The sequence below is a fragment of the Danio rerio genome, chromosome 10, assembly GCF_049306965.1.
Source record: "Danio rerio strain Tuebingen ecotype United States chromosome 10, GRCz12tu, whole genome shotgun sequence".
In the NCBI taxonomy this organism is placed as follows: Eukaryota; Metazoa; Chordata; class Actinopteri; order Cypriniformes; family Danionidae; genus Danio; species Danio rerio.
In genome coordinates, this window is record NC_133185.1 from 9,672,981 (window position 1) to 9,700,892 (window position 27,912).

Here is a 27,912-nt window from a genome sequence, read left to right on the forward strand (position 1 = left end):
TATAGGCCTGATTAATGGATTGCTGTACAGATTGTTTTCCTTTTGTAAGGTTCTCCTCTTAACACAGAGTGTCTATCGGGTTATTGATCACCTCCCTGACTAAGGCCTTTCTCCACCGATCACTCACCTTAGTTGGCTGGCCAGCTCTAGTAAGAGTCCTGGTGGTTCCTAACATCTTTCACTAACGGATGATGGAGGCCACTGTGCTCATTGGAAATTTCAGAGCAGCAGAAACTTTTCTGTAACCTTCCCCAGCCTTGTGCCTCGAGACAATCCTGACACGTGGTCTACAGAATTCCTTTGTCTTCATGCTTGGTTTGTGCTTTGACATGCACTGAAAACCCTGGGGCCTTATAATGACAGGTGTATGCCTTTTCAAATCTTGTCCAATCAACTGAATTTACCACAGGTGAACTCCATTTAAGCTGCTAAAACATCTCAGGAATGATCAGTGGAAACAGAATGCACCTAAACTCAATTTAGAGCTTCACGACAAAGGCTGTGGATACTGATGTACATGTGATTTTTCAGGTTTTTTATTTTAAATAAATTTGCAACAATTTAAAAAAATCTTTTTTATCATTAAGGGGTATTGTGTGTAGAATTTTGAGGAAATAAATGAATTTTATCTATTTTAGAATAAGGCTATAACATAAAAAATGTGAAAAAAAATGAAGTGCTATGAATACTTTCCATATGCACTGTAATTTAATAAATCAAATACGTGATTTGGGTCATTGGCCCTTCGCTTAGCCACACCCAAAAACCGCCACACACCAATTGTGGCTTAACAACCGTAGCTACACACAGGAGGTCTGTCAAGCTTTCAGCCGAGGAAAACATGCCAAAGCATTGTGCATATGGATTGTGCAAATCTGATACCCTGTATCCTAAAAGTTGCGATCAATATACTTCACCCTTAGTTGTTTTTCAGTAATTTATATCCCTCATGTCCATGTCAGAGCTAAAATTGAAAAAAATGAAGTGCTATGAATACTTTCCATATGCACTGTAATTTAATAAATCAAATACGTTCCATGATGCAATAGTCATGTTACTTGACTTTACTGGTTTCTGAGAAATTAGGCTTTGCAGAGCAATGAATGCAGATTGAAGGGGTGGCACAGAGGGTCTCACTGTCACGTCACAGCAAGAAGGTTGTTGGTTTAAGCCTTGGCTGGGTGAGTTGGCATTTCTATGTGGATTTTGCATTTTCTCCCTGCGTTGGCATGGGTTGCTTCTGGGTGCTCAGATTTCCCCCACAGATCCAAAGACATGGCTATAAGTGAATTGGATAAGCTAAATTGTCCGTAGTCTATGTGTGTAAATGAGAGTGTATGGTTGTTTCCCAGTGATGGGTTGCAGCTGGAAGGCCATTCACCGCGAAAAACATATGTTGGATAAGTTGGCAGTTCATTCCGCTGTGGTGACCCCTGACTAATCAAGGAACTAAGCTCAAAAGAAAATGAATGAATGAATTAATAAACTAATGAATGAATGAATGAATGAATGAATGAATGAATGAATAAATTAACAAATGAATGTGGATTGCTGGAAAGGGGGTGGGATATGGTGTAATAATTGTTTTATCAACATCGGAACAGATTTATTACGATTGAGTTAAAACAAATAGAAGCTAATTTTTGTAATGTCTATTCGTAATGAAAATTAGGTTGCAAGCAAGCAGATTCAACAATATAAAGGTGGAAACCCACCTACGTGAAGAGTGGGATGTCTGGGTGCTGAATAATGGCACAAATACCAAAAAGCTGACTGACAAAAACTGCAGAAATTGCATTGATTCATTTTAATCTGAAAGGAAACATCTACAAACACACATGAAATGATGTTACCTGAGTCCAGGCCATTTGGGTGTTAATATTTTATAGTATGTCTCAAGTAAATCTTGACAGAGTTTTTTAATGCCAAAAAAACGTGTTTATACAGATAGAAGATGTTAATAATTCTGGCCCAGGATCATAAACTTCAAAACCAAGAACTCAAACCTCTTCTCTATGTTGATTCTGATGAGAAGAATAAGATGATCACAACATATTGTGTAATAGTCTGTCAACACTAGTGTGCATTGTTACATGAAATAAAAAGGATCAGCAGTTTCTGAGATACTCAAAACAATCAACAATCACTTTGCAGTTAACATCACTTGGTTCACACTTCTGATCTATTCTGATGTTTGCTTGCTAAACCAGGTCTACATTTTTATGGGTTGCACACATGCTTGTTTTTGGGAATATAAACCACCTAACTAAGGTCAGTTGATGTGCAAAGTGACACTAAAAACACCACAACTGGTTTCACAAACACAACCACAGCTAAACAAAAATATAGGCCAAGTAGGGCTGCTTACATTGAGTATGCACTCTAGTTGCTCCAACTTACTAATTAACAGCTAATTGTCAATTATCTGACTATTCTGTCTATGAAGCAACCCGGGTTGAGTCAAGAGTACATGATGATAGCGTGTGGGGTTAGACCCTACAAAGGTTGATTTTTTTAAATCTTAGATCATTAAGAACTTTGACAATACAAAACTGTTCATGAATGCTAAAATAAATAGAACTTTTTAAAAAGATTTTAACTTTTGGAAATTTCATAAAGAAGGCCAATCAGAGTGAAAGATGCATTTTGCACAATGCATGTTTGTGGGTGGTCTGGGGCGTTTTTGTGGCTTAGACAGAAGAACAGGTGCAATGGGTTTCTCTGGTACAAATGAATGCTACATTTTTTTTCCTCACTGAAGCAGTGAAGCTTGTCATGGCCTTCAAATCAAATTGTGCTTGAGTCTGTTGAATAAACATGAGAGTCACGGTGACCAGTGACCTCGAAGCAACCATTAAGAGATCAGTCTGATAAACCGACTATTTAACACACCATTAGCACTAAAACTAGATCACACTGGGCACAAATGACCCGCATTACACAAGCTTAAAAGGAGTTTTATGGCTTTTAGTGTGTTTAAGGCCAACTCCATGCTTGCGTGTCCATAAAAGTAGACTAAATTCACTTTTAGCAGATAGGTCGATGTCGATTTTTACAGACTGTATGTTTATGTGCTTACAGTGTACTATACCTAGAAAACTCGGTCCCTGGAAGGTCGCATCTCTGTTCAGTTTAGTTCCAACTCTAATTAAACACACCTGATCAAACTAATGGAGTCTTTTAGGCCATGGTCACACTGCACTTTGCACCCCATAGATTTCACGCGACCGACATTTTAAAAGTGAAATAGAGGCTGTGGTGGGATGAAACCCGGAAGTATCGACTAGAATTATACAGGAACGTTATGTTTCTAGCTATATATTTTATCAGCAAAGAGAAACTGAAACAAATTTATAATTTCCCCATCTTTCGAGTGACCCGAAGGTCTGTTCTGTATGTATGGTAAAAATAAAAAAGGGATATCAGCCCTTATTTTCAGCTAAATTAAAGAGCCCATATTATACATGAAATAGGGTCATATCTTGGTTGTAAGGGTCTCCAACAACAGTCTAATATGCATGCAAGGTCAAAAAACACTTTCATGGTCTTATAATCTGCATTTATTTTTACCTAATTATCCCAGCGACTCCTGTATGAATCGTTCAGGGATTCATTTGTTCCCAAACCCCTCCTTAGCGCGAAGCTAATCTGCGCTGATTGGACCAATGACAGTCTGTTGCGATTGGTCGACTGCCTTCAGTCAGAGAATGAAATGCCAAACAGCTAATCAGCAATATAAAAGTAATCACAGTTCATACACGCTCGATAGTGTAGGCGTGGATTTTAGCTGCCAGTGGGTCAATGTAAATACAGACTATGGACTTGAAAATTCAGACGACTAACTATTTTATTGAGCAAAAACTCCAAAAACAGTTAGGAGATCTCCTAGCTTCTCACTCTGCTCTTTTCACAGACACACACACACACATATTGCACACACTCACACACACACACACATACGCACTTAACCCTGCTCCGGACGACAACGCGCGCGCACACACACACACACACACACAAACACACACACCTCCGGACGACAGCGCGCGCACACGCACACACAGACACACACACTACTCCCCATCCACGGAGCTCTGTTAACAAAGCAGCACGCGTCGCGTTTTTAACGTGACTTTGCACGTGATAAGAGAATATAGCCAGTTAACCTGATACAGTACACGCGGTTACAAGTAACAAATCACAACTAAATACATTTGCAAGCTAGAGTCAACGAGGCAACTTTAATCGCACGTACTTACACTTGAGAAATGGAGGAAGAAACCCATCCTGACGTCTATCAATAAGTTACACTTTACTGATCCTTCCTTTAACAAACGCTGATGAAGTATTCTTTGTAGCATGTAGTTTCCAGAAGTTTCCAGTAGTTTCCAACTGCTTGGCTATAATGCTGAGGTTTCATCTTTGGGTAGAGACTCAATATATCCATCTGCAGTGTGACTTCAATCGACCGGCATGTTTGTGTTTGTGGGTGTGTGTGTGTGTGTCTCGGTTTCTGCGTCAGAGGGCGGGGCCTCAGGTTTGAAATCTCCCGGGTTTGCGCGTGCACGTGAATAACTTGGTTTCGTTCGTACGTCATGGCGAAACACCTAATGAATCGGTATCAAGGCGACTCGTTTGAAGCACTATGAGTCGACTCTTTTTTAGATGAATCAACTGTTTTTAACACTGTACACTAACAGATTTAAGCCTTAGCTGGATACTCCACTTCACTTAGAGCTGTGTTACACACTACATGGAGGGGAATTTTCAAAAACCCATAATATGGGCTCTTTAAGGGAAATTACACTAGTTAGCTAAAGTTTTCTTTCCCAAACACGTTTTAGATGCCTTTTATCAAACTCAAATTAACGAATCTTTCACGATTTTAGACTTGCATACATTAGTCACGACAGGGCTAGAGTGGGACTCTTTCAAGCTTTAGACCGGCCCATTCAGTTCACAACTAACTATATTAAAAAAACATCATTTCCAATTCAGTACTTCAGTGAAGATTTATTTGAACAGTTAACACAATGTAATGTTTAACAGTATCAGAATATGTTTTCTGTGAGAATTAGTGCTCATAAATATCCAAACCTTGAAATGAAAAAAATATATAAAATAAATAGAAATATATATTAAGCTATATGTATAAAATAAGTTTAAAATTAAATGTATTGAATTTTCTAATGACACTATCACTAACAGCTGCAATATAACTTCAAATATTTTTCATAAACATAAGAACATTAAAGGGTAAATCTCCAATACTATTCTTTAAAACATCACAATCCCCTTTTCTGCAATATCTGAATATATATTCTGCGCAAAATTGTTTAAAGATATCCAGTCTTTTAACAAAAATAAATAGTATTGCACTGTTGTCTGCAAGACATGTTGTCAGACTGTGCCAGACAACCACAGTATTACTTTCTAATGATGGCTTCATCTTTTTTTTTCCCCCATTTTTAACTTTCTAATCAAGTTAAGTCAGATTTATTAATATAGAGAATCATCTGATTTCATTAATTGTCTCAGGGCATTTTTCCTTGAGCAAGTGTAATTTCAGGATTATTAATATGAATTATTCTAATTCTTATAGTCACTCAATGACAATCCTACCTGCACATTCTAGTGTGTTGGGCTCATGACTGGTGCTTGGTAAAAAATGGACTGGCCCACCCGGAATACTCCCGGTCCTTCTGATTAGCCAATCCAGGCCTGAGTCATGATAGATTTCGGTCCATAATTGATATCCCACGGCAGGATTCCTGCCTTGTAACAAGTGTTTATTTAAGTCACTTTTGCCTCTTACAAGCCTGGTTACTGATATGATGTAATTATATTATGTTGTCTGGCTGTGCGATTTGGGGAAAATATCTAATTGTGATTTTTTTTTTTGAGAGAGAGATATTGCGATTTCGATTAAATTTGCGATTTAATTTTGTACTTAAGCTTCAGCTCAATCTGTATTGTAGCTTCTAACTGCTAAAATGCAGTGACTGTTGGTTAAAAAGGAACTCAAAAGATATTAACTTATATTAGCAAACATCTCTGCTTTTTTGCTGTTGCTTGCTACTAGATTGAGTGTCACTGGCAGTACTTAGTTGAGTTTTTTAACAAGACGTTTCTCTGGTGCATTTTGGTACTGTTGTATTTCCTCGTTCTGCGACAGCTCTTACAAATGACCTGTTTTTGTTTGGAGTCTGACTTTGAAATCAAGCTATTACCATATTACCGACGTGCTGCACTTCTTTGCGATTAATTAGTCTATTAATGCTTAAGCGGCAGATGCCATCACCCCTGTTGTCAGCCAGGGATGGACTGGGGCAAAAATAAATAAATAAATTGGCCCTGGCATTTTGGGCCAGAGCGGCCCACTACATTGAATCAAAATGCTATCAATCTGTGCATGTCCAATATGTTTATCAACTCCTTTTTTGAAAAAACACAAAAGCCACATAAATTAAATAATTAAATAAATACAGACATTATTCTCAATTTAATTTCTGTATACTGTCCATAAAGATTTTTGTTAAGTTCTAAAAAATACACTATCAATTATTTATTTTCATTCGCCTTAGGGGTTGCCACAGCGGTATGAACTGCCAACTATTCCAGCATATGTTTTATGCAGCAGATGCCCTTCCAGCCACAACCCAGTATCGGAAATCACCCATACACACTCATTCACACACACACTCATACACTACAGTCAAATTAGCTTATTCAATACACTATTCACTCAGCCTATATTAAACAATAAACATAACAAAAACTGCCTGCTAATGCATGGGTAAATCTTCAAAGGGAACGGTTTACTTTATAACCTCATTCACCTCATCCTGCTTGCTGTTTCACTATCTTAACAATGAAAACATAATATAAGGAAATTTGTTTCATTTTGACATTATGATTAACAGACACCAAACAGCCTCGTGTAGCTACACATTTATATGACCGTCATCTTCACTCTGCATATTTATAACAAAACAGGGCTTAAATATAACTGCCTCCTTTCATTTTCATTGAAAAGAACGAACTTTACTCCATCTCTTTTGCAGAATATCAGTTTTATTAATCAATAATGGCCATTATAAAAGTATAACGTACAATAAATTTATATGATAAAGGTAAGCAATCAGTCAGTGTGCAGAATCAGTGTACGTGGTTACATAAATATATATATTAGCTAATCTTTGCACTCAGCTCAAAACAGAGTTACCTGAGAACAAGTGATTAAAAAAGACTGAAGAGTCGTTAGATAGAAACAACAAGATGAATTCAATATCACCTTTAACAACTGTAGTGAGATGAGATTCAACAGATAGTTGATGAACTGTCTGACATGCACTATACTCTCACCTGGGGTTTATGCTCAAAGCACCCGCGCTGAACTACTGGCTGCAGCTCTTGGCAGAGAGTGTGTGTGTGTGTGTGTGGTCACATGATTTGCGTTTTTAGCCGTGTGCTAGAATGAACGGAGAACTTTTCAGAACCGCTAAATAAAACGCCAGTGTGTTTCCCGCAATTTCTTTGCGCCTCCTTTCTGTTTCTTCTCTCTGACTCTCGGCTATTTTGACAAATACACACAGACGATGCACGCTCACACAGAGCCCAAAATAGGAGTTTGTGATTGGGCCAGCCCAATGTCAATAAAGAAAAGAACCAATGGGCTGCAGAGTGTGAATGGGCCGGCCCGGTCTGTCTGTCCGGAAAAAAGCAGAGAGTCACAGATCACAGCATGGTCAATTAATAATAAAAAAAAACGATAGGCTGCTAAGCCATTTATGGGCCGATCAGATCCAAGACGATGATCACCCCGGCCCAAAAAGTGCGTCGGCCTAGTGGGAAACTTCCCAGTCTGCCAGATGGCCAGTCCGCCCCTGTTGCCAGCACTGTCTTGTTTGTTTGTTTTATTGTGGGCGTTCCGCATGGTTCGATTGTGCAATTCTGATTGGGGAGAACTAACGTGTGCTCACCCAATTGGCAAGTAAGACTGTCATGGCAGTCACACATTTGGTCTGGGTGGGGAAGGTTTAATAATATTTATTCATATCGGAGCCTCTTGCGATTAGATAATTACAACATTTTAAATTTTGCGATTTTGATTAATCGTACAGCCTTGACACGCAGATAGGGTTGTGCGTTTTCAATGCTACAGGCTAATGTTAGTGTTAAGGTCTCCTACAACTCCTTTAATAAAAAAAAATTGGTCATAAAATATGTGTCCATATTTTCCCCAAATTTCAAGAAATTTGGGATCAACTCGGCGTTCTTTAGACTGTAGACTGACCATAACCGCCTTCAACTGAGAATGCAAAATTAATCAAATAACAGTGACAATAATTAAACAAGTCCTGACTAAGAGTAATGTCCTTCATGCTGATTTTATCAGTGGGTGATATGGGGTCAGATCTTTGCAGGTCACCTCCTGACAAAACATAAGACAAAAACTCTCACTACTAGCAAAACCAATGGAAATACTGAACTGTTTTCTACTGGTTTATTTAATCTCCTTAACCACGTACAGATTGATTTACAGATTCCCGACAGCTACATTGACACTAATGAAGGAGGCGGAGAATCTTCTACTGTGCAAAGAGCCCAGAGAAACCGAACCCTAAGGGAAGAAACCGCTACATATGTAACATGATAGAGCAGGCGTGAAGTGGAAATGCAAAGATGCCTGGAGAAGAGGACACTCATGTTCCACTGCCCCAATGACATACTGTGAGCAAAAGCCAGAAAGCAAAACCACCAGGAAGGCAGAAAATCAATCGGGACGAGCCGGGGTTTCTACACCTGAAAGTATAAACAGAGCTCAAGAGCTTCTGTCAAATCACTCAATTGTGTCATTACCCAAGCTGTGATAGTTTGAAAACACATCAGGGAGAAGGTTGCTCTAATTTTGGAGTGCCTCTGAGTTTTGGAAACTTAATACGTTGAAGCTAATTATAAAGCATTTAGGAAGAGCAGAAATTATTCTCTGGTGTTATAGATTTGGAGGTAAATCGTTCAATGGATGAACTGCAAATGAGTGAGATGTTTGTGGTTGATTTGAAAAAAAAAAAAAATCAAGAGATAATGCAGAAATGATTGTTTAAAAAGTGCATAACTGAGCCTGAAAAAAAAAAAAATCACACAATAAGTAGTTTCAGTGTAAGATTGACGATAAATTATATAGAGAATAAATATTTTAAGTAAATAGTTTTTTAAAAATTCTGCCCTGCTATCATAGAACAGAAGTTTATAAAAAGAAGATTAGATTCGATTTATTGGTTTACTTTTTAATAATTTTTATTATTATCATTTTTTTTATATTGACCATTGGAAGAAACTGCTGAGGTTAAGTTATAAACTATCTACTGGTCGTTGTTAAAAAAAAGAAGGGGGTTATTACATCTTTCAATAATGTCAAATACCAAATGATATACCCTAGGATGGTAGGATTTGGTTTTGTCCTTCAGGAATTCTTAACTGAGTGGCAGGTTGTTGCACCAGTAAATATATCACCACATAAGAGTTATAGAAGAGGAAGTGAGTGTTATTTTGATTACATATACCAAGGGATGGTGAACTGAAAAAATACTAAATGAATAATGATTTGAACAGATAAACCATTCATAATAAATACAGTCAGTAATATGCCAACAAAAATAAAAATGGTAAATGTTGGAGTTATTGTGACTTTAAACAGCGGGCGGTAGGTGGGGGTCTGTCAGATTAATTGTCTGGTATGTTTCACGTGTTCGTTCTACTCAAACTCAAGAAAGAAGTGAAAGAGAAAGAGAGTGCTCTGGCTGTTCAGCTATTGTTCTGAGCATGAGAATCGAAGGGATGAAACTAGGCAAACTGTTAAAAGGAAACAAAAAATTCACCTGTTAATTCATCACGTAAAATAAATGCAAATGATATGGATTATCAGACATATTTGGACAGGGTGAGTTCCTCTGTAACTTTTGTGAAATACTGTGAAAATGGAACTTAAATGCAGCTTATGATTTGTATGTGTGCAGCACTAGTTCCCATTTTCCTTTGTGCCATGACAATACTGACTACTGCCACTTGCAGGCATTATAAAATATCCTCTCACGCAGGTGCAGAACATATGTTCGTGTTTCAGTTGGCTGTTGTCCATTTGCTGTGCTCATATATGCAGCGTTTTGGCCCACACACAGCAAACGTAAGGTGACCACACAGTTGGTTTCCATTACCACTAAATCTTTGACATTGGTTTGGTAGGTTCCAGGCTTAGGAACCACTCAGGGAAACAAAAGGCATCCCATCCAGAACCTAACATATCCTGGTTTCCAGATATGCTTGTGTGCTGCTCTTTTAAAGGATTCAATCACAGGAAATCAAATACATCACAATACTCGCAACAGCAAATAAAGTGTCTATAATGGTCAATCATTGGATCTTTACCTCTAGTCATCGACTTCCTTGCATTGCCTGACTTGCTCTCTCTCTCAGTCAAGCTCACAACTACTGCTGTTGCTTTTGGCAGTTAAACACAAACCAAAGCCTTAATGCTCACCAGGGTGAAAGTCAAACAAACAATTCAAACACAATGTTCCAGAACACACATTTTTCCGTGAGCTAAAATGATTTTTGTCATAAAAATACAGCCATCAACAGTGGATATACATGTGCGTTTATGTGTGTGTGTGTGTGTGTGTGTGTGTGTGTGTGTGTGTGTGTGTGTGTGTGTGTGTGTATACAGTTGAAGTCAGAATTATTAGCCCCCCTGTTTATTTTTGTCCCCAATTTCAGTTTAACGGAGAGCAGTTTTTTTTTTCAACACATTTCTAAACATAATAGTTTTAATAACTCATTTCTAATAACTGGTTTATTTAATCTTTGCCATGATGACATTAAATAATATTTGACTAGATATTTTTCAAGACACTTCTATGCAGCTTAAAGTGACATTTAAAGGCTTGACTAGGTAATTAGATTAACAAGGCAGGTTAGGGTAATTGGGCAATTTACTGTATAATGATGGTTTGTTCTGTGGACTATTGGAAAAAAACATAACTTAAAGAGGCTAATAATTTTCCTTAAAATGGTTCTTAAAAATTTAAAAACAGCTTTTACTCTTGCCGAAATAAAATGGCTGGAGACTTACTCCAGAAGAAAAAATATTATCAGACATACTGTAAATACTTTTTTGCTCTGTTAAACATCATTTGGAAAATATATTTTAAAAAAATCAAAATAAAAAAATTAAAGGGGGGCTAATAATTCTGACTTCAACTGTATATTTATACACTTTCACATACTTAAATATTCTATAAAGACAGCAGACAGTCATTATTTTCACTCATGTCACTAACCAATAACATAAAATCTATTTGCCAATAATCCAGATTCACTCACAATATGTCCACAAGCTGTGATAACAAAAATCCATTCTACAAGAAGCTGTACCATTTTTCAGGATATTATTAAATAAGGTTGGATGCTGTGAAACACATTATGTGTAACAACACATCAGCTCTGACTAATTTTTATTTAAAAATAAATACTCAAACAATCTGAGTTGATAATTTTTTTAAGTGTGTACTTTAAAATAAGTTTCACAGCAAGGCTGCAAAATGATGTGATACACACTTGGTCAAAAGATACAGTAAAAGCTTTTTAATGCAATTTATTCATGTCAAGCAGCACTGAGTTTCCAGTATCAGTACTATAACGTAATTCAGATTAGAAATCATTATATACTGATGTGCTTCTAAAATAGGACTTATTATTTTTATTATATATTTATTATTATTATTAATCTTAAAAATTTATAGGCTATTTTTTGGGGGAAACAACGATAAATAATTCCAGGATGCTTAGAATAATAGAAGGTTTCTTAAAACAACGTTTATTTGAAAAGGAAATCTTCTGTTAAAATGTAGATGTCTTAACTGTAACTACAGGTCAACTGAATGCATGCAAAGATTAAAAAGTAAAATACAACAAAATGCAACAAAATTGAAGCTAATTTTTTTCCTCTGAAATTGATGTTTGTTATTGCTATTTGAATTACGTTATTCATGTTTTATGCTTTAAGTGAGTGTCAGGTGATGCCAAAGGTAAGCTAAAGGTACAAAATTAGGACTGACATTATATTACAGTAAAAAACAAAAACACTGATTAATGTGAAAATGCTGAACCAGTTACGAGGAAGAATTTGCTCTATATTTTCCAAATATTAACATTACCAGGAATACATGTAAAACTGGTTCCGAAATTCAAAGTGTCAGAATGGGAAAGAAAAGTGATTGAAGGGATTGTGATGATAGCAAAGTTGTTGATTCTACACATGGGATGACATGAGTAATTCAGAAATTGTTGATCTGCTGGGATTCTTATGCACAGACGAGGCTTTACAGAGAAAGAAAATTATATTCAGTGAAACCTTGATACAGATAAGCTAGGGTAGTAGCAGAAAAAAAAACCCAGCACCCCTCCTGCCAGCAAAGAGCAGAAAACTGGGACTAATTCACACAAGCTGACCAACATTTTATAATAGAAGATTGGGGGGAAAAAAGGTTGTCTGTAGGCATGGGATGATAACCAGTTTCAAGGTTTACAGTGATTTGGAAAAGCCAAGGTTTTAAAAGGTTTTTACTAACATTTTCTTTTATACCCAAGGTATTTGTAAGTGTTTTTTGTGAACATTTACTTGACTTTTTAGGACAGCAGTATCTTTAGAAGAAATGGACCCTCTACATCAAAAGCAACTTGTCAGCCCATGATTCAGGAAATATTTGAGCTATATCCAAATATGCCTTTCAAGCTGCATAGAAATCTGTGTTTTTGAAACTGATGAAGATTTTAATTATTTAGACTGACAGGTTTCAAAATACTGAAAATTATGTTTCTTAAAATAAAATATATTGTGCCCAATGTGTGTGGGGGGGGGGTTGTTTTTACCCAGACATTTAAATAGCACATATTTTAAAGCGATAATCACAATACTGTGAAACCGAGATATTTTTATTCAAGGTTATCATGCCGTCAGAATCTTATACAGGCAAATGCCTAGTTGCCTGCTATGATAACTCTTGATTAGTACTTTTTTGACATTGGTAGAATCAGAATTTGCTTTGTTAAACCTTGATAAATCAATGCCATAAAAAAATAAGGCAGTTCAGAAGGCAAAAGGTAACTAATACAGCTGCCAATAATAGTAATCTTAATAATAATAGTAATAATAATCTTTAATCATAAAAATATCAATAAAAAACATCAAAATTACATTTTAAAAGTTTTAATAAAATCTAAATTTGTTAACTGACCAAAAACTAGTAATTCGACCAATACTCTGTGCTGATGTTTGACCTCAGTTAGCCATTAGTATCCGGTTTGGTTGTAAATTAGCTTGCTTGCTCATAAAAATGAACATCTGAATGTATTAAACGAAAACAGCAGCAGTAAGCGATCCCGCTTTATTTCATGAATGAGCCACCAAACAAGGGCTGTGTATGACAAGTGAATTTTAGCATTGAAATTCTACTCTCAAATGATCACAGGGAACAAAGCCCAGTACAATAGGATCATTGTTGCTCCCATTCATTTCTAAATAAGTACAGCCTGGACCAAATGAGGCCAGATCCATAATTAAACTGAGCTAAGATTTGACTGTGTCCTTTAATAATAGAAAACCATGGGGACCCCAAGAAAAATGAACTCAAACCTGAACAGTTGCTGAACAAATGTTAAACCCATTGGTCTCAGACGTCCAGCACATAAAAAGCGTAAAGGAAATGTACTACTTTAGAAAAACATGCCAGAAATGTAGGTACAATGATGTGGTTTCCATGCCAACTACAAAAGCACAGATTTAGGCTCCACCCATTTTGGGGAGAGGGGAACCAACTATGCATGCCATGAATCCCAAGAGCTGACATTGAAAAAGCTTTCCCTGAGCAGGCTAAAACCTTTTTTTCCAAGCCCACTATTGATGAAAGGGCCAAAAACAAAACTGTGTATGAGGTACAGCTCAAAGACTGAGTTAATGTACTTACTTCTGTTTAAAAAAACTATTTTATTTTTATATGGTTCTTGGTTCTTGGTGAATAACACTTTTAAAAATCAAAACATAAAGATGAAAACATTTATTTAGTAGTGGCTCCCGCCAATACATTAAGGTCCAGAGTTGGGTGCAATTATTACAAAGTTAGGTACTATAATTAAGTTCAAATACTTTTCCATTGAAAAACTAAAGTAAGTTATTACTTTTTTAGGTAATTTAAATACTGTTACTTATAATATACCTGCCTTAAATCCTGATACATATAAATTAATAATTTCAACATGAATTCATTAACTGAAGCAGAGTAATACTTTGCAGAATAATTCTGATTTTCAACTACAGAAGGACATTTAACCCTCTATTGTTTCCTGGATAGAAGTGTTTACGTTTGCATTAAATTAGAAAAAAAATAGACTATCACTTACTGGTTCTTTAGAGCCCTTCAACTCTAAATTGTGGTGCCCCTTTTTAGATTATCTGCTGGCTAACTCTCTTGATTCTTAGCTGAGCAACAATATATAAAAACATAAGTATTATTAATTTTTTATTTATTTATCTTTATTATGTATTTATTTTTACATAATTATGTTTATTTCGTTTTTTCCAATGGGAAGTTGGAGATTGTTTAGGAAGGGAAGTGTTTATGTGGGGTAGTAACAACAACTGTGAAGGATAATTATAAAATCAATGTCGTATTTGATATTCCATGTAGAAAAACTAATAAAATAAATTTGAAATAAAGAAGAACATTTATCATTTATCAAGACAACAGCATGTTTAAGACAAAAAACATTGCAAATTTAGGTCATGACAATATAACATAAGAATTCTGAAAAATTGTAGTAGAGTAATTGTATATACATACAGTTGAAATCAGAATTATTGAACCCCTTTTGAAATGTTTTTTTCTTTTTAAAAAAATATTTCCCAAATGATGTTTAACAGAGCAAGGAAATTTTCACAGTATGTCTGATAATATTTTTTTACTGGAGAAAGTTTTATTTGTTTTATTTTGGCAAGAATAAAAGCAGTTTTTAATTTTTAAAAAATCATTTTAATGTCAAAATGATTAGCCCCTTTAAGCGATATTTTTTTTTCTACAGAACAAACCATCTTTATACAGTAACTTGTCTAATTACCCTAACCTGCCTAGTAAATCTAGTTAGGCCTTTAAATGTCACTTTAAACTATATAGAAGTGTCTTGAAAAATATCTAAAAATATTATTTACTGTCATCATAGCAAAGATAAAATAAATCAGTTATTAGAAATGAGTTACTAAAACTATAATGTTTAGAAATGTGTTGAAAAAATATTCTCTCTGTTAAACAGAAATTGGGGAAAAAATAAACAGGTAGTATAAAATATACTAAATATAATTATATATTTAAATAATATATATAATAGATTTTTTTTTAATAATAAAATAATACAACAAAAAACCTACGAAAACTGTGTAGGCTTTTTTATTTTTATTTTAGATTAAGTCATTTAAATACAATTGTATTGAAGTAATTACTATTTATTTAATTACCTTTTTTAAAATTAACTTACCCAACACTGCTGAGGTCAATAGTAAACTAACACCAAATCTTCTTTTTAGGTGAACTATCCCTTTAACGACACAGATATGTTTGTACTGGTGTGCACATGTGGTTTGTTTTACTCCGACCCAGGTTCCACATTCTAGCGAAACAAAAACAAGTCTTACCTTCATAAAGTAGACGTTTGTGGGCCCCATCTATTTTATGATCTTTCAACTAGAACAACCTCATTAGAAAAGAGCTCTGACGCCATCCTCTTGTCCCTACTAAACCAAAGTTAAAAGTAGGCTTTATCCGGACAAAAATACTTACATAATCAAGCATGCTCTTAATCCTCACACCGCCGCCAGCACTTCCAACTTTGTTTCTTGAGGAAATGGTTCTATTCTGAGAATCCTAACCGGAACATCCCAAAGGAAACACCCCTGTGACCTCGCTGCATATGTCCAAGTCAAGTATCAAAGCTCTGAATGTGCGAGAAGTTTATTGGCTCCGGAATTAAACTCCGTCACGCTGTGGAGGGGCACCAATTCAACATACTCGTGAAGCTGTTATGATCACACACTGAATACTGTAAGCAAATTATATAGCACAAATGGTGCAAAAAGGGACTTTGAAAGATTTCACAATGAGGTCAAATAAGCTGATAATAAATGTAAGATAATCACAACACATGTGACCGTTGATGTGCTCGTATGATTTCCAGATCAAATGTAAATGAAAAGATGCGTTCTCTTGGTTTGTTTGGTTAAAACTATAAATCATACATTTAGTTCTGGTTGACTTAGAGTTCACGCTGTTTTTTTAAAGACTGAACCTAAAGATACAAAAGAAAGCAAAAAAAAAACAAAACAGCTGTGTGTTTGTACAGTACATCTGAGGAGTCAAAACAGCACCAGGACTTCCCGTCACACAGAAACAAAGATCTGCTACAAGGCGATGTGTTTCCAACTGCTGTTTCAAACTGAAATTAGCCACACTATGACTATGATGAGGGAAAAACAGGCATACTTAAGCATTCTGCCTTTTTTATGGTCGCATCTTGTGACACTGTGACTAGTTTTTGGTTTGTTCTTCTTATATACATTCAATCATTCATTTTCTGTTCGGCTTCGTAGTCCCTTTATCAATCTGAGGATGCCACAGCTGAATGAACTGCAACTTAACCAGCATATTTTTTTATGCAGCGGATACCCTTCCAGCTGCAACCCATCACTGGGAAACACCCATACACTCACATTTACACATATACATACGGACAATTAAGCCTACCCAATTCACCTATGCTGCATGTCGTTGGACTTTTGGGGGAAACTCGAGCACCCGGAGGAAAACCACATGCACATAGGGAGAACATGCAAAGCAAACCCCACACAGATATGTCAACTGACCGAGCTGAGGCTCAAACCAGCAACCTTCTTGCAGTGAGGCAATCAAGCTATCCACTGCACCACCGTTATGCCCCTATCTTATATTCATTTCATTAAAACAGAACCACATCATTTGTACGTATGGGCGATTAATATAAGATGATTTTTAAGCGCACTTTGTCTGTAAAGACAGTAACAGTGAATATCAGCACATGGTTTCAGATAGAATTTATATAGAGTTTACTAAACGAGCTGTTGGATGACAAGCTGCAAAAAAAGTTGATTTAATCTGACAATATTGAAACCATTGTAGTGCATTTCTGTATTTGCACATATGAGTAGTTTTATGGATAACAATCTATAAATAAAATTTAAACAAGAAAAAGATACAATTGAAATAAAGTGTTTTATTATTTCCGAAGTCTAACCGTATTCAAGTACAGTAATTAAATGATAAAAATTAAAATTATTCATTGAAATGAATCGTTGTTAAATTCACAAGTGGTGCAATTTCTTATGCCTGAATGTTTTTAAAATCATTATACAATTCCAGGCATCAAAAACACGTGCAAATGATAAATTATAAAATAACATAATGTTGCATACACTAGAGTTGTGTCTTCTGCGAATTATCACATAGCGATATGTTCACATGACATTCATGTCATCATTTACGAACCCTAAACTGCTTTTACAGATAACTGTCAAACAACGAAAAAACAAAAGAAGACATTTAGCAGAATGTCAAGCTGCTCCTATCCACAAAACGAAAGTGAAACCGGACTGTGTTGTCATGCTCCACAAATGACCAAAAAAGCATCATTACTTTAATAAAGCAATTGCTGCTTTGTAAAATAATAATAATAATAATAATAATAATAATAATGAGCTAACTACAATATCTGGTTTGACAACTGCAGTTATTTCCAGATCAGGAAATTAAATACTATTTTGCTATTAATAACTGTGTTTGTGTTTAGTGGAAGTCACGGATTTTGAAAAACGTGAGGGTGTGTAAATAATGACAGCGTATTCATTGAGTGAACTGTCACTTTAGATGCGCAGGTTTTACATAACACATCATAATTTTAAAAGGTCTTACCTTAAAATAAACTACCTTACAACTGTACACTTATCAACCTGCATTAATTACTATTGTGGTAAAGTTGTTTTTATATTCGGACAATCTACTTAATAATGTAATAAAAGTATTATTTGCAAATTCTAAACAGTGAAATCATATAAGCAGCCAATGACACGTACAACATGGTTCACAATCAAACAAATAGTGCTAATGCTGTTTTAAAATCAGACTTGCATGTTATTTCAGGTTAAACTTTAAGTACCATGGTAAACGATATAAGGAGCATGTCATAAGTTGTCACTGAACACATGTGCTAATATAAAACCAACTTTACCTCAATTTCATAATTTTAGAACCATCCACTTTATTCCAAAATCAGAATTATTATTATCACAACAGAAATGCCCCAAAGTTTTGATATAAGATAAGACCTTTAACTGATATCTTTTTGGGAACCCCATCTACACTGGCTTGTTAGTTTGTAAGCAAAACAAACAAGAAACTGTAAGTGACATCGCCCAAGTACTTTGTATAAATGTAACAGTTGCATGATGAACAGAACTACTAGGCTGATAACTCTGGGAGCAGCAATGAAAACAAAACACCTGATCCAACAGGCTCTGGCCATCTTCAGAAAGAATGAAAAGACTACTCTACCAGGTAATCCATGTAATTCCTCGATAGCTTCTTGCTGTTTTCTCCGGAAAACAAAATTCCCGAGTCAAGGCGACTATGAAATGAAACGCTGCCGTTGATTGAATGCATCCAAAGTCTCGATTTTTTTTCACGGCTTTGGCTTAAGACTCCCCGCCTCTCGGATGTCAAAAATAATATTTGAATAAAGCGGCTAGCAAGCAGCGTTAGCTCTGTACTCCTCTTCCTCCTCTGTAAGTCCCACGCACGGTTATGTAAATAAAACAAGTCCTGATAAAAGGCTTTAGGCTTCCAATACATTCAAAACATGACTATTGGTGATTTTAAGTCGCGATAATTCGGACTCAGCAGTGTAGTGTGTAGGGCTGTTGTAGCGAGTGCAATACAGTTTAATGGTGTGGGCGGAGTGAGGCGCTGTTTGTTGTGTGATCAGGAGCCACGGAGGCTCGAGCATCACGACGTGACGTCACTGTCACGCTGAATATTACGTTCATTCATCCAGCATGAATTGAAATTAATTATAGTTTGTACTTCTTTTGAGAGTATAAATTTTTCTCTATATAACGAACTGAAATTCTGCCGATGTTTCACGTCTGAAAGCGTGTGTTTAACACTAATGATGACGGAGTGTACGTGCTAGTTTTGCGAATGCGATCACGTGATAGTAGATGGTATCTAAAAGCTGTGAGGCTACAGGTTCCTTTGCATCACGTGACAAGGAACTAACTGTGCCAGATATTGTTTGATGGTGACCTCTGCTGGTTAGAATGGTGCATTGTTCTCCAAGAAGTTTGACAGAAGACCCACAGTGAGTTGTGTAATCTGAGATCCGTTTCTTTCATAATGGATTGTTTTGCGCTAGCCTTGAATTATTCACGACAATTATTTAGAAATATAGCAACTGAGCATTATCAGTGATGTGAAACATGAATGAAAAAAAAAAAAGTAAAACACACAAATGAATGGGGTTTAGGCTAAACAGGTTTTTCCCCCAACATTTATAAAACTTTATTAGTTATAATAAACATACCACACACACAGTCACTCATATGCACTCTACATACACATCTCTTTATAATGTACTTCTTAATATATTAATTGACCTAAATTAACAAAATAAACGTATGATTTATACACAATTATAAGGTTCACATGTTATAGTCCTACAATAAAAATCATATGCTATTATTTTATAATAATCCAAAGAAAAATAATAATTTCACCTGTTAAATCTTATTTTTTTAACATGTACAGTTAAAGTCAGAATTATTAGCCCCCTTGTTTATTTTTTCCCCAATTTCAGTTTAACAGAGAGCAGATTTTTTCAACACATTTCTAAACATTATAGTTTTAATAACTCATTTCTAATAACTGATTCATTTTATCTTTGCCATGATAACAGTAAATAATATTTTACTGGATATTATTTAAGACACTTCTATACAGCTTAAAGTGACATTTAAAGGCTTAACTAGGTTAACTAGGCAGGTTAGGGTAATTAGGCAAGTTATTGCATAATAATGGTTTGTTCTGTCGACTATCAAAAAAAAATAGCTTAAAGGGGCTAATATTTTGTCATTAAAATGGTTTATAAAAATTAAAAACTGATTTTCTTCTAGCCAAAATAAAACAAATAAAACTTTCTCCAGAAGAAAAAAATATTATCAGACATACTCTGAAAATGTTCTTGCTTTGTAAAACATAAATTGGGAAATATTTAAAAAAGGGAAAAAAAATCAAAGGGGGGCTAATAATTCTGACTTCACCTGTATATGTACATATGTATTTAAGTACAAAATTATGGTAATTTAATTATTCAATGCTATTAGGCTATTTGTTTATTCAAATTGATAAATGTTTATTGTTTATTTTAATCATGTTTTTATCTCTTTATTAAGTAAATTAGTTATTATTATTTGATTTCTTTTTGCATTCGTATCCCCTTTTCTCCAAACATTTACACTTACCCCATTGTACTCCATCACTGTCCCTGGACAGCAGTTTAAACTTTTTTATCCAAGATAGTCATGTTTAATGTTTCATAGTTATGTGTCTATTTTAAAATGACCATGAATGTGGCTGGCAGTTGGATGCAGTGCATAACATTTTAAAAAGTATGCAGGCCAAAAAATATATAATTACCTTTTTATTCGACATCATTGTTTGTATTCTTGACTTTAGTTCCTCTTTCAATATGATTCAACTGCATTTGTTAACTTAAAAGATGGAACTGAATATAAACACATGAATATGTAAATGGTATTTCTCATTTTTAACAAATAGAACTCAGGTTAAAGGTTAAAAATATTGTTCAGGGGAAAGGAACAGTCGTACTGGGGCTTTGTCAGCTCACCAATCTTTCTACACTTTTTACAAATGAATGTTCAAGTTAGCATTCACAGAGTTGTATTTTTTAAATGTTCTGATGACACAGCCATACTAAGTTTCCTTTATGAGAATGATGATATTAGTGTTATCTACCAGTCAGAAATTAGCCGCTTTGTTGATTGGTGTGATATAAATATGCTAGAAATAAACACTAAGAAAACTGAAGAAATGATATTTGACTCAAAGTGTATAGGTGACCGTCATCAAGTGGTTGTACACGACCATCCTCAGTCAGAGACCTATACTTGGGCATTTACATTGACAGTTCTTTTACATGGAATACACACATAGAGTGGGTTTGCTCTAGTTTACACCAGAGAAGATTGTTTTTTTTGTTTGTTTGTTTGTTTGTTTTTTTACTGAGGTTACGTCTTTTGGAGTTAACAAGCAGCTTATGATGTTGTTTTTTTAAAGCTGTTCTTTAAAGCATTGTCAGGTATGGTATCACAGTTAGGTTTGGCAACCTATCTGTAGACACTGTAAATCTAAGTTGATGCACCTCTTAAAGACAGATAGAAAATTGTTGGGTGCGATGAATATTTTAATCCTCATTTTTTATATGAGAATTGTGTCCTCAATGAGGTGGAAAGGATTCTGAATGATCCAACTTATTTTTTTTTTTTTTGTTTACACACTATGAACTGCTTCCCCCTGGTTAGGAGATATAGAGTCTCTAAATGTAGGTTGAACCGATATAAGAAATCCTTTGTTACAGTTTCAGTGGGTTTATTGAACAAGAGTTTATCTTAATTAGAATTATGATTATTGTAATTACTGTATTTTGTATTGTTTTTTGTTGTTTGTTTTATGGAATTTCTGCAACAATATGGCGATGACCATCACAAATTTCCTGTCAAGGACAATAAAGTTTTACTACTACTACTACATTTAATTAAATTAGCAAATGTTTTAATTATATAGCGAATTAAAATATCTATTTTATCCTGAGACAGCCTATATTACCTGGCTAATAAAAAGTTAATAAAATGAAGCAGAAACGATGGGACATCAATATACATTGACATGTAAGATAACACTTTGATCATAAAAGACGATGATTAGTCAGATTCTCCATGAAGGGGCATTTGAGTTTATTCGTTACCCCAGGCTGATTATTCTGATTGGCTCCACCCTCGATTATTCTGTCCCGGACCGCAGAGCGCATTCAGCGAGGAGAGGCAGGCGTACCCAAGCCCCACTTTTTCAACACGCTTCTGGGAGGAATTTGATACTGCTTTGACGGGATAATGTCTTTAAAAGTTTTCGACGTGTTTTGGTAAAAAACAAAGAGCGTAAATTCCCGAGAAGGCTGGTTGAACGGAACATATTGTAACTTTGGAAACCGAGTTTACAAAGCGTTTCCACAACTATGGCGCTCAGAGCGAGAGCTTTATACGACTTTACCTCAGAAAATCCCGGCGAAATATCTGTGACAGAAAATGAAGTCCTCACTTTATGTAGTGAAGAGGTTGTCGATGGTTGGCTGGAGGGCACGAACAGCAGAGGTGAGACGGGGCTGTTCCCTGCATCATACGTGGAGATTATAAAAACTGACACATCACTGCACGGTAACGGGACGTCCGCCAGTCAGGACTATTACTATCAAAGTAGTCCTCAGAGGAGGGACACCTCAAACGAATCAACACCCACACACGCTGTATACCAGGGGCATCTTCAACAGCAGCGACTCAGTTTTCAGACGAGCCAAGGAAGTGACGAGGATTGGGACGATGACTGGGATGACAGCGGGACGGCGGAGGAACACGGAGGAACACCTGAAAAACGCGCGAATCCTCAAGCAGGATACAGCAGCACAAACCCCTCAGCTTCTCGACGTGGTAGTGCACAACAGTCCAAAAGCACAGGAACAGTTGGGAAAAATCTTAATAGGTTTTCAACTTTTGTAAAGTCAGGCGGTGAGGCGTTTGTTTTGGGTGAAGCATCAGGTTTGGTGAGAGATGGAGACAAAATATTTGTAGTTATGGGTCAGAGTGGACCAGAATGGCAAGAGAATCCGTATGCATTCACTTGCACTATTGATGACCCTACAAAACAGACCAAATTCAAAGGTATGAAGAGCTATATGTCCTACGGACTCACGCCGAGTCATACTCAAAGCCAGGTGAATCGAAGATACAAGCACTTTGATTGGCTTTATGCGCGACTTGTTGAAAAGTTCCCGGTCATTTCGGTCCCTCACTTACCTGAGAAACAAGCCACAGGTCGATTTGAGGAGGATTTCATTTCTAAGAGACGGAAAGGTTTAATATGGTGGATGAATCACATGACGAGTCATCCTGTTTTATCCAAGTGTGATGTTTTCCAGCATTTCCTCACCTGCAGTAGCACTGATGAAAAAGCCTGGAAGCAAGGCAAGCGAAAGGCCGAGAAGGATGACTTAGTCGGCGCTAACTTCTTCCTCACTATCTGTCCTCCAGCTTTACCGCTTGACTTACAAGAGGTAGAAAACAAAGTGGAGGGCTTCAAAACGTTCACCAAAAAAATGGATGAGAACATCATACAGGTCAACGTCACTATTAACGAGTTTGCCAGGAAGCAGATCACTGGTTTTAAAAAGGAATATCAGAGAGTTGGACAGGCTTTCAGACTTCTAAGTCAGGCCTTTGAGGTCGACCAGCAAGTATTCTCATCTCCGCTAAACAAGGCCATGGCAAACACTGGAGAAGTCTACGAGACCATTGGGGATTACTTTGCAGAGCAGCCTCGTCAGGATTTGGAGCCAATTTCTGATCTTTTAGCGATTTACCAGGGACACCTCGCAAACTTTCCAGACATTATCCATGTTCAGAAAGGTTTGGGAATTTTCTCATGTGTTTGCTCAAATACCACTTATCAGAATGGCATGCCATGAAATGTGGATATAGGTCAGTAGGTCAGTATTTTATGTGCATGCTGTCAGCTTAAAGAAATGACACACACCATACGTCAGATTAATATTTAAGTAGAAACCTAAATCAGCATAAAAATGCTTTTTCTTGACACACACACACAAAAAAAAACATATTTTTTGTACTGAAAAGGACACATGGTGTTATAGCAAAGGCAAGCAGCTGATGTAAAATGGTTCGCTTTTTAGATTTATTAACTTTTTATCCTTAGAGCAAATGACACATCACAACAGGCTATCGGCGGTATGTCAGATGTCCTCATTTCTCTCTGGTGTAAGAGAGAGCATATGGGGCCTGCAAGTTCTTGCAGCTTGAGATGTGTGTTGGTATGGTGGAAAAATGCCAGCCCTGTTGCATTTTCCACATCTTCTCAGTGGGGGAAGTGTATCTGACTAATCTAATTTTCCTTTACTGCGCAACAACGCTGACTGATGTCATTGTTTAGTGTAGAATCATAAGGATTTTTATTGCACAATTTGTCACTGTATTTTCGTATGAGAATTTGCTTGTCTTCATAAAACAACTGATACTGGGAAAGCTTTTGTGTTGAAGGCTCTAATCCTAAGCTTTGGGCCCCAGCACAGGGTAGATGTGAATGCTTACAAAACATTGATCTGCAGCTTAACTCACAGACATAGTTATTTTGAAGCCTCTAATACAGACACATCCAGTGTGTATGTTTTATGTTATATACAAGAACTCAAAGTCAATGCAGGCCCGTAGTCAGCCTGGTGAAAGGGGTCGTTCTTTTTTTCTCAAAAAGTGGACTTTTTGCAGTTATTTACCTCATTTTCAACTATGAGGTAAAAATATTGAATTTGTTTACATTTTAAGCACTATTCTTAGCCAGTTTAGCTTGTTGTGGTCATCATAACCACACTTTTTGATGTACCTAAATTATTTCCTAAAGATTTAGAGTAAAGAAATGTGAAAAAACAAAATATTTTTTTTACATCATATATCATTAGAAAAGGTGGTAGCCTATTGTCATTTATTAGGGAAATAACAAACTGCACATTAAACTTTCCTCAGTCAGAATGTAGCCGTTTGAATGTTTTGAATACACAATTGAAACATTATAATCATAATAGGAAGAAGAACAATAGAGCTTCATGTTTTTTTCTAGCTTCTCTTGTAAACGTACATTTGATAATTCATAGATGACAACAACAGCCTAATTAGTATAAAATTACCTTTAATATGGTCAATTTTTTTGTTTGTTAGGTACAAAAATTAGAATAATTTATGCTTGTAACCTCTATTAACAGCAATATAGTAGGTCAATAGTGAAAGTTGGGGTGAGGCAGTGGCGCAGTAGGTAGTGCTGTCGCCTCACAGCAAGAAGGTCGCTGGGTCGTTGATTCGAACTTCGGCTCAGTTGGCGTTTCTGTAAAGAGTTTGCATGTTCTCCCTCCCTTCGTGTGGGTTTCCTCGGGGTGCTCCGGTTTCCCCCACAGTCCAAAGGTACTGGTGAATTGGGTAGGCTAAATTGTCCATAGTGTATGACTGTGTGTGGGAATGTGCGTGTGTCTGTTTCCCAGAGATGGGTTGCGGCTGGAAGGGCATCCGCTGCGTAAAAACTTGCTGGATAAGTTGGCGGTTCATTCCGCTATGGTGACCCCGGATTAATAAAGGGACTAAGCCGACAAGAAAATGAATGAATAGTGAAAGTTGACTTCATCTATGTCAGATTCTGCAGGGTCCAAAGCATTTGATGGGTTATTTCCACAATTTATAGTGGAATATAATAGGACAGAAGAGCTTATTTTTAGGAACATTTTGGTCTTTTGTCCACCCCACCCATCCACCTTGGCTACAGGCCTGCAATCTGAAGTTCACCAGCATGGACCATGCCACACTTTGAGCTAGACTTTCTAGTAGGGATGAAAGGGATGGTAATGGAACAAAGGGATAAATGGGAAGGGAAGTGGGAGGATAAACAGTGAACAGGTAGGTAGGTTGATCGAGCATCCTATGATGATGCCCATAGACTCAGAGTTGGGGTACCTTCTCTGTAATATATTGATAGAGTGATTGGACCCCCCAGCTCAACCCCGTTAGTGAAGAGAGGGTTATAGGATTGTTAATGGGAAGGGAGGAAATAGAGGGAAGGAGGGTGGGTTTGAGAGAACGAGAAGAACAGTGCTAGAGGGCTGGTCTGCCTTAAATAAGTTTTTAGGGAGTAGGTGATTGGTTAAGGAGACAAAGTGAGGCGTGGTTCCGCCGCCGAACCTTTATTAACAAGTTAACTCTATTAAAATTTTGCAGGTTGCTCGGTTGCCATATGTAGGCATATCTCACCATGAAATAGGATATTTAAAAATGTATGCTCTTATTTTATCTGTCTGGAATTGACTGGATTTTGAAAAATAGCCGTAACACACCTCTATATATAAATAAATAGTGCTTAGCAAGATCTTTAACATGAATTTAGAGATTTCACTGTGCAGGGAATATTTAATTTCTCCTTTAGAAATTCCAAAGAGATCTGTAAGCCATAAATCAGACCTCTTGACTGGTCTGAGCTTGCATTTTAATGTGTTCAAAATGGAAAGTTTCTCAGAGAGTGCATGTGTGTGTTTTTGCAGATGTGATTGCTTTTTTTTTTTTTTCATTTTAGATTTAATTCACTCTACTTCTTTCCTGGTTCTTTTCCTTTCTGTTTACCTCCATCTGTCTAGGAGCCCTCACTAAAGCCAAGGAGAGCCAGAAACATGGAGAGGAAAAAGATGGCACTGCAGGAGGAGGCATCAACGACCGCTGCAACATCATCTCCTGCGCCACACTAGCTGAAATCCAGCACTTTCATTGCATACGTGTGCGTGACTTCAAGGCACAGATGCAGTATTTCTTACAACAACAGATCAGCTTCTTTCAGAAAATCACAGGCAAGTTAGAAGAAGCCCTGGACATGTATGACCAGGCATAAGAGAGTCAATGCTACACTGCCTGAGAGAACTGAATTAACACAAATAATCAGCCTTTTTATGACAGATTAATTGAAATCACAGTTAGCCTTGTAGAGGGCTTTTCACATTTGGTCTAGTTAACCCTGGGACATATTAAACCCAGGATAAACAGAATAGTGGGTTAATCTTGTTTTACACTGCTTATAATTTACCCTGGGTTAACACTTAATCATGTATATTCATATGCTGAAGTTTCACAATTGTATTTCTAATTTCAAATGTCAGTGTCAAAAGTTATGTTTCCAACCAAAGTTGTGAACTTATGAACAAAATTAAAATATCAGATGTGACTACGCATGGGCCGGTATATTTCACGATATTGTGATCACTGCTCTAAAATATGCTCTTTTTAAATGTCTTAATTAAAAACAACGTCTTTTCCCAATTGAATACAATATATTTCATTTTAGAGAACATTTATAATATTTTGGAGCAGTAAACATGTGAGGCTAAGTAATTTAAATAAATCATTGACTTCTACTGTCTCCATTTGTTTCAATATCACAGATTTCTTTTGTTTGCCAGGCATCGTCTTATGAACTAAGTTCATATATCTGATGAATATCAAGCAATCTATTTTGTAAGTGTGTTTTAATAGTTGTTTATAAGAAGAAAAAAAATGCAGATTTTGGTGTTTCTATACAGCTAGTTTTATTAGTGCAATATCCAAAATGGGCATTATAATATGTGAAGGGAAACATAGCTATTAATTAGGCGAGCACAGCATGTGACCTTTTCCATAAATTCCACTATTGTGCATCCTTTTCTGTTTTATTTTTATTTATTTATTTTTTACAATTTGACATTTTGGGCTATAAAAGTAAGAATGAAACATGCTGATTTTCAGTGGACATCTTCCATCACAATTTGACTTTTTTCTATATATATATATATATATATATATAAATATATATATATATATATATAAATATATATATATATATATATATATATATATATATATAT

At 36.1% G+C, this 27,912-nt stretch overlaps 2 protein-coding genes across 7 annotated transcripts in view; one reads left to right on the forward strand and one right to left on the reverse strand.

The window, feature by feature from the left end:
* arl15b (ADP-ribosylation factor-like 15b) overlaps positions 1 to 19,088 on the reverse strand; it is an 84,539-nt gene extending 65,451 nt beyond the window's left edge. For 2 of the 6 annotated variants that reach the window (XM_005155621.6, XM_005155620.6), the window contains exon 1: positions 18,684 to 19,088. In XM_005155621.6, the coding sequence (XP_005155678.1) occupies positions 18,684 to 18,980 (297 nt within the window). In that variant the 5' untranslated portion in view covers positions 18,981 to 19,088. Of the gene's footprint in view, positions 1 to 15,739; positions 16,132 to 18,683 lie in introns of those variants that run through there. The other 4 variants (XM_073914439.1, XM_001923512.8, XM_073914437.1 and 1 more) reach the window with 3 other exon arrangements.
* Positions 19,089 to 22,245: 3,157 nt separating this feature from the next.
* On the forward strand, positions 22,246 to 27,431 carry snx18b (sorting nexin 18b). Its single transcript, NM_001015063.1, is given in 2 exon segments — positions 22,246 to 23,881; positions 26,659 to 27,431. Coding segments are annotated over 2 exon segments (1,692 nt in total). The 5' UTR covers positions 22,246 to 22,437; the 3' UTR covers positions 26,907 to 27,431.
* Positions 27,432 to 27,912: the final 481 nt, after the last annotated feature.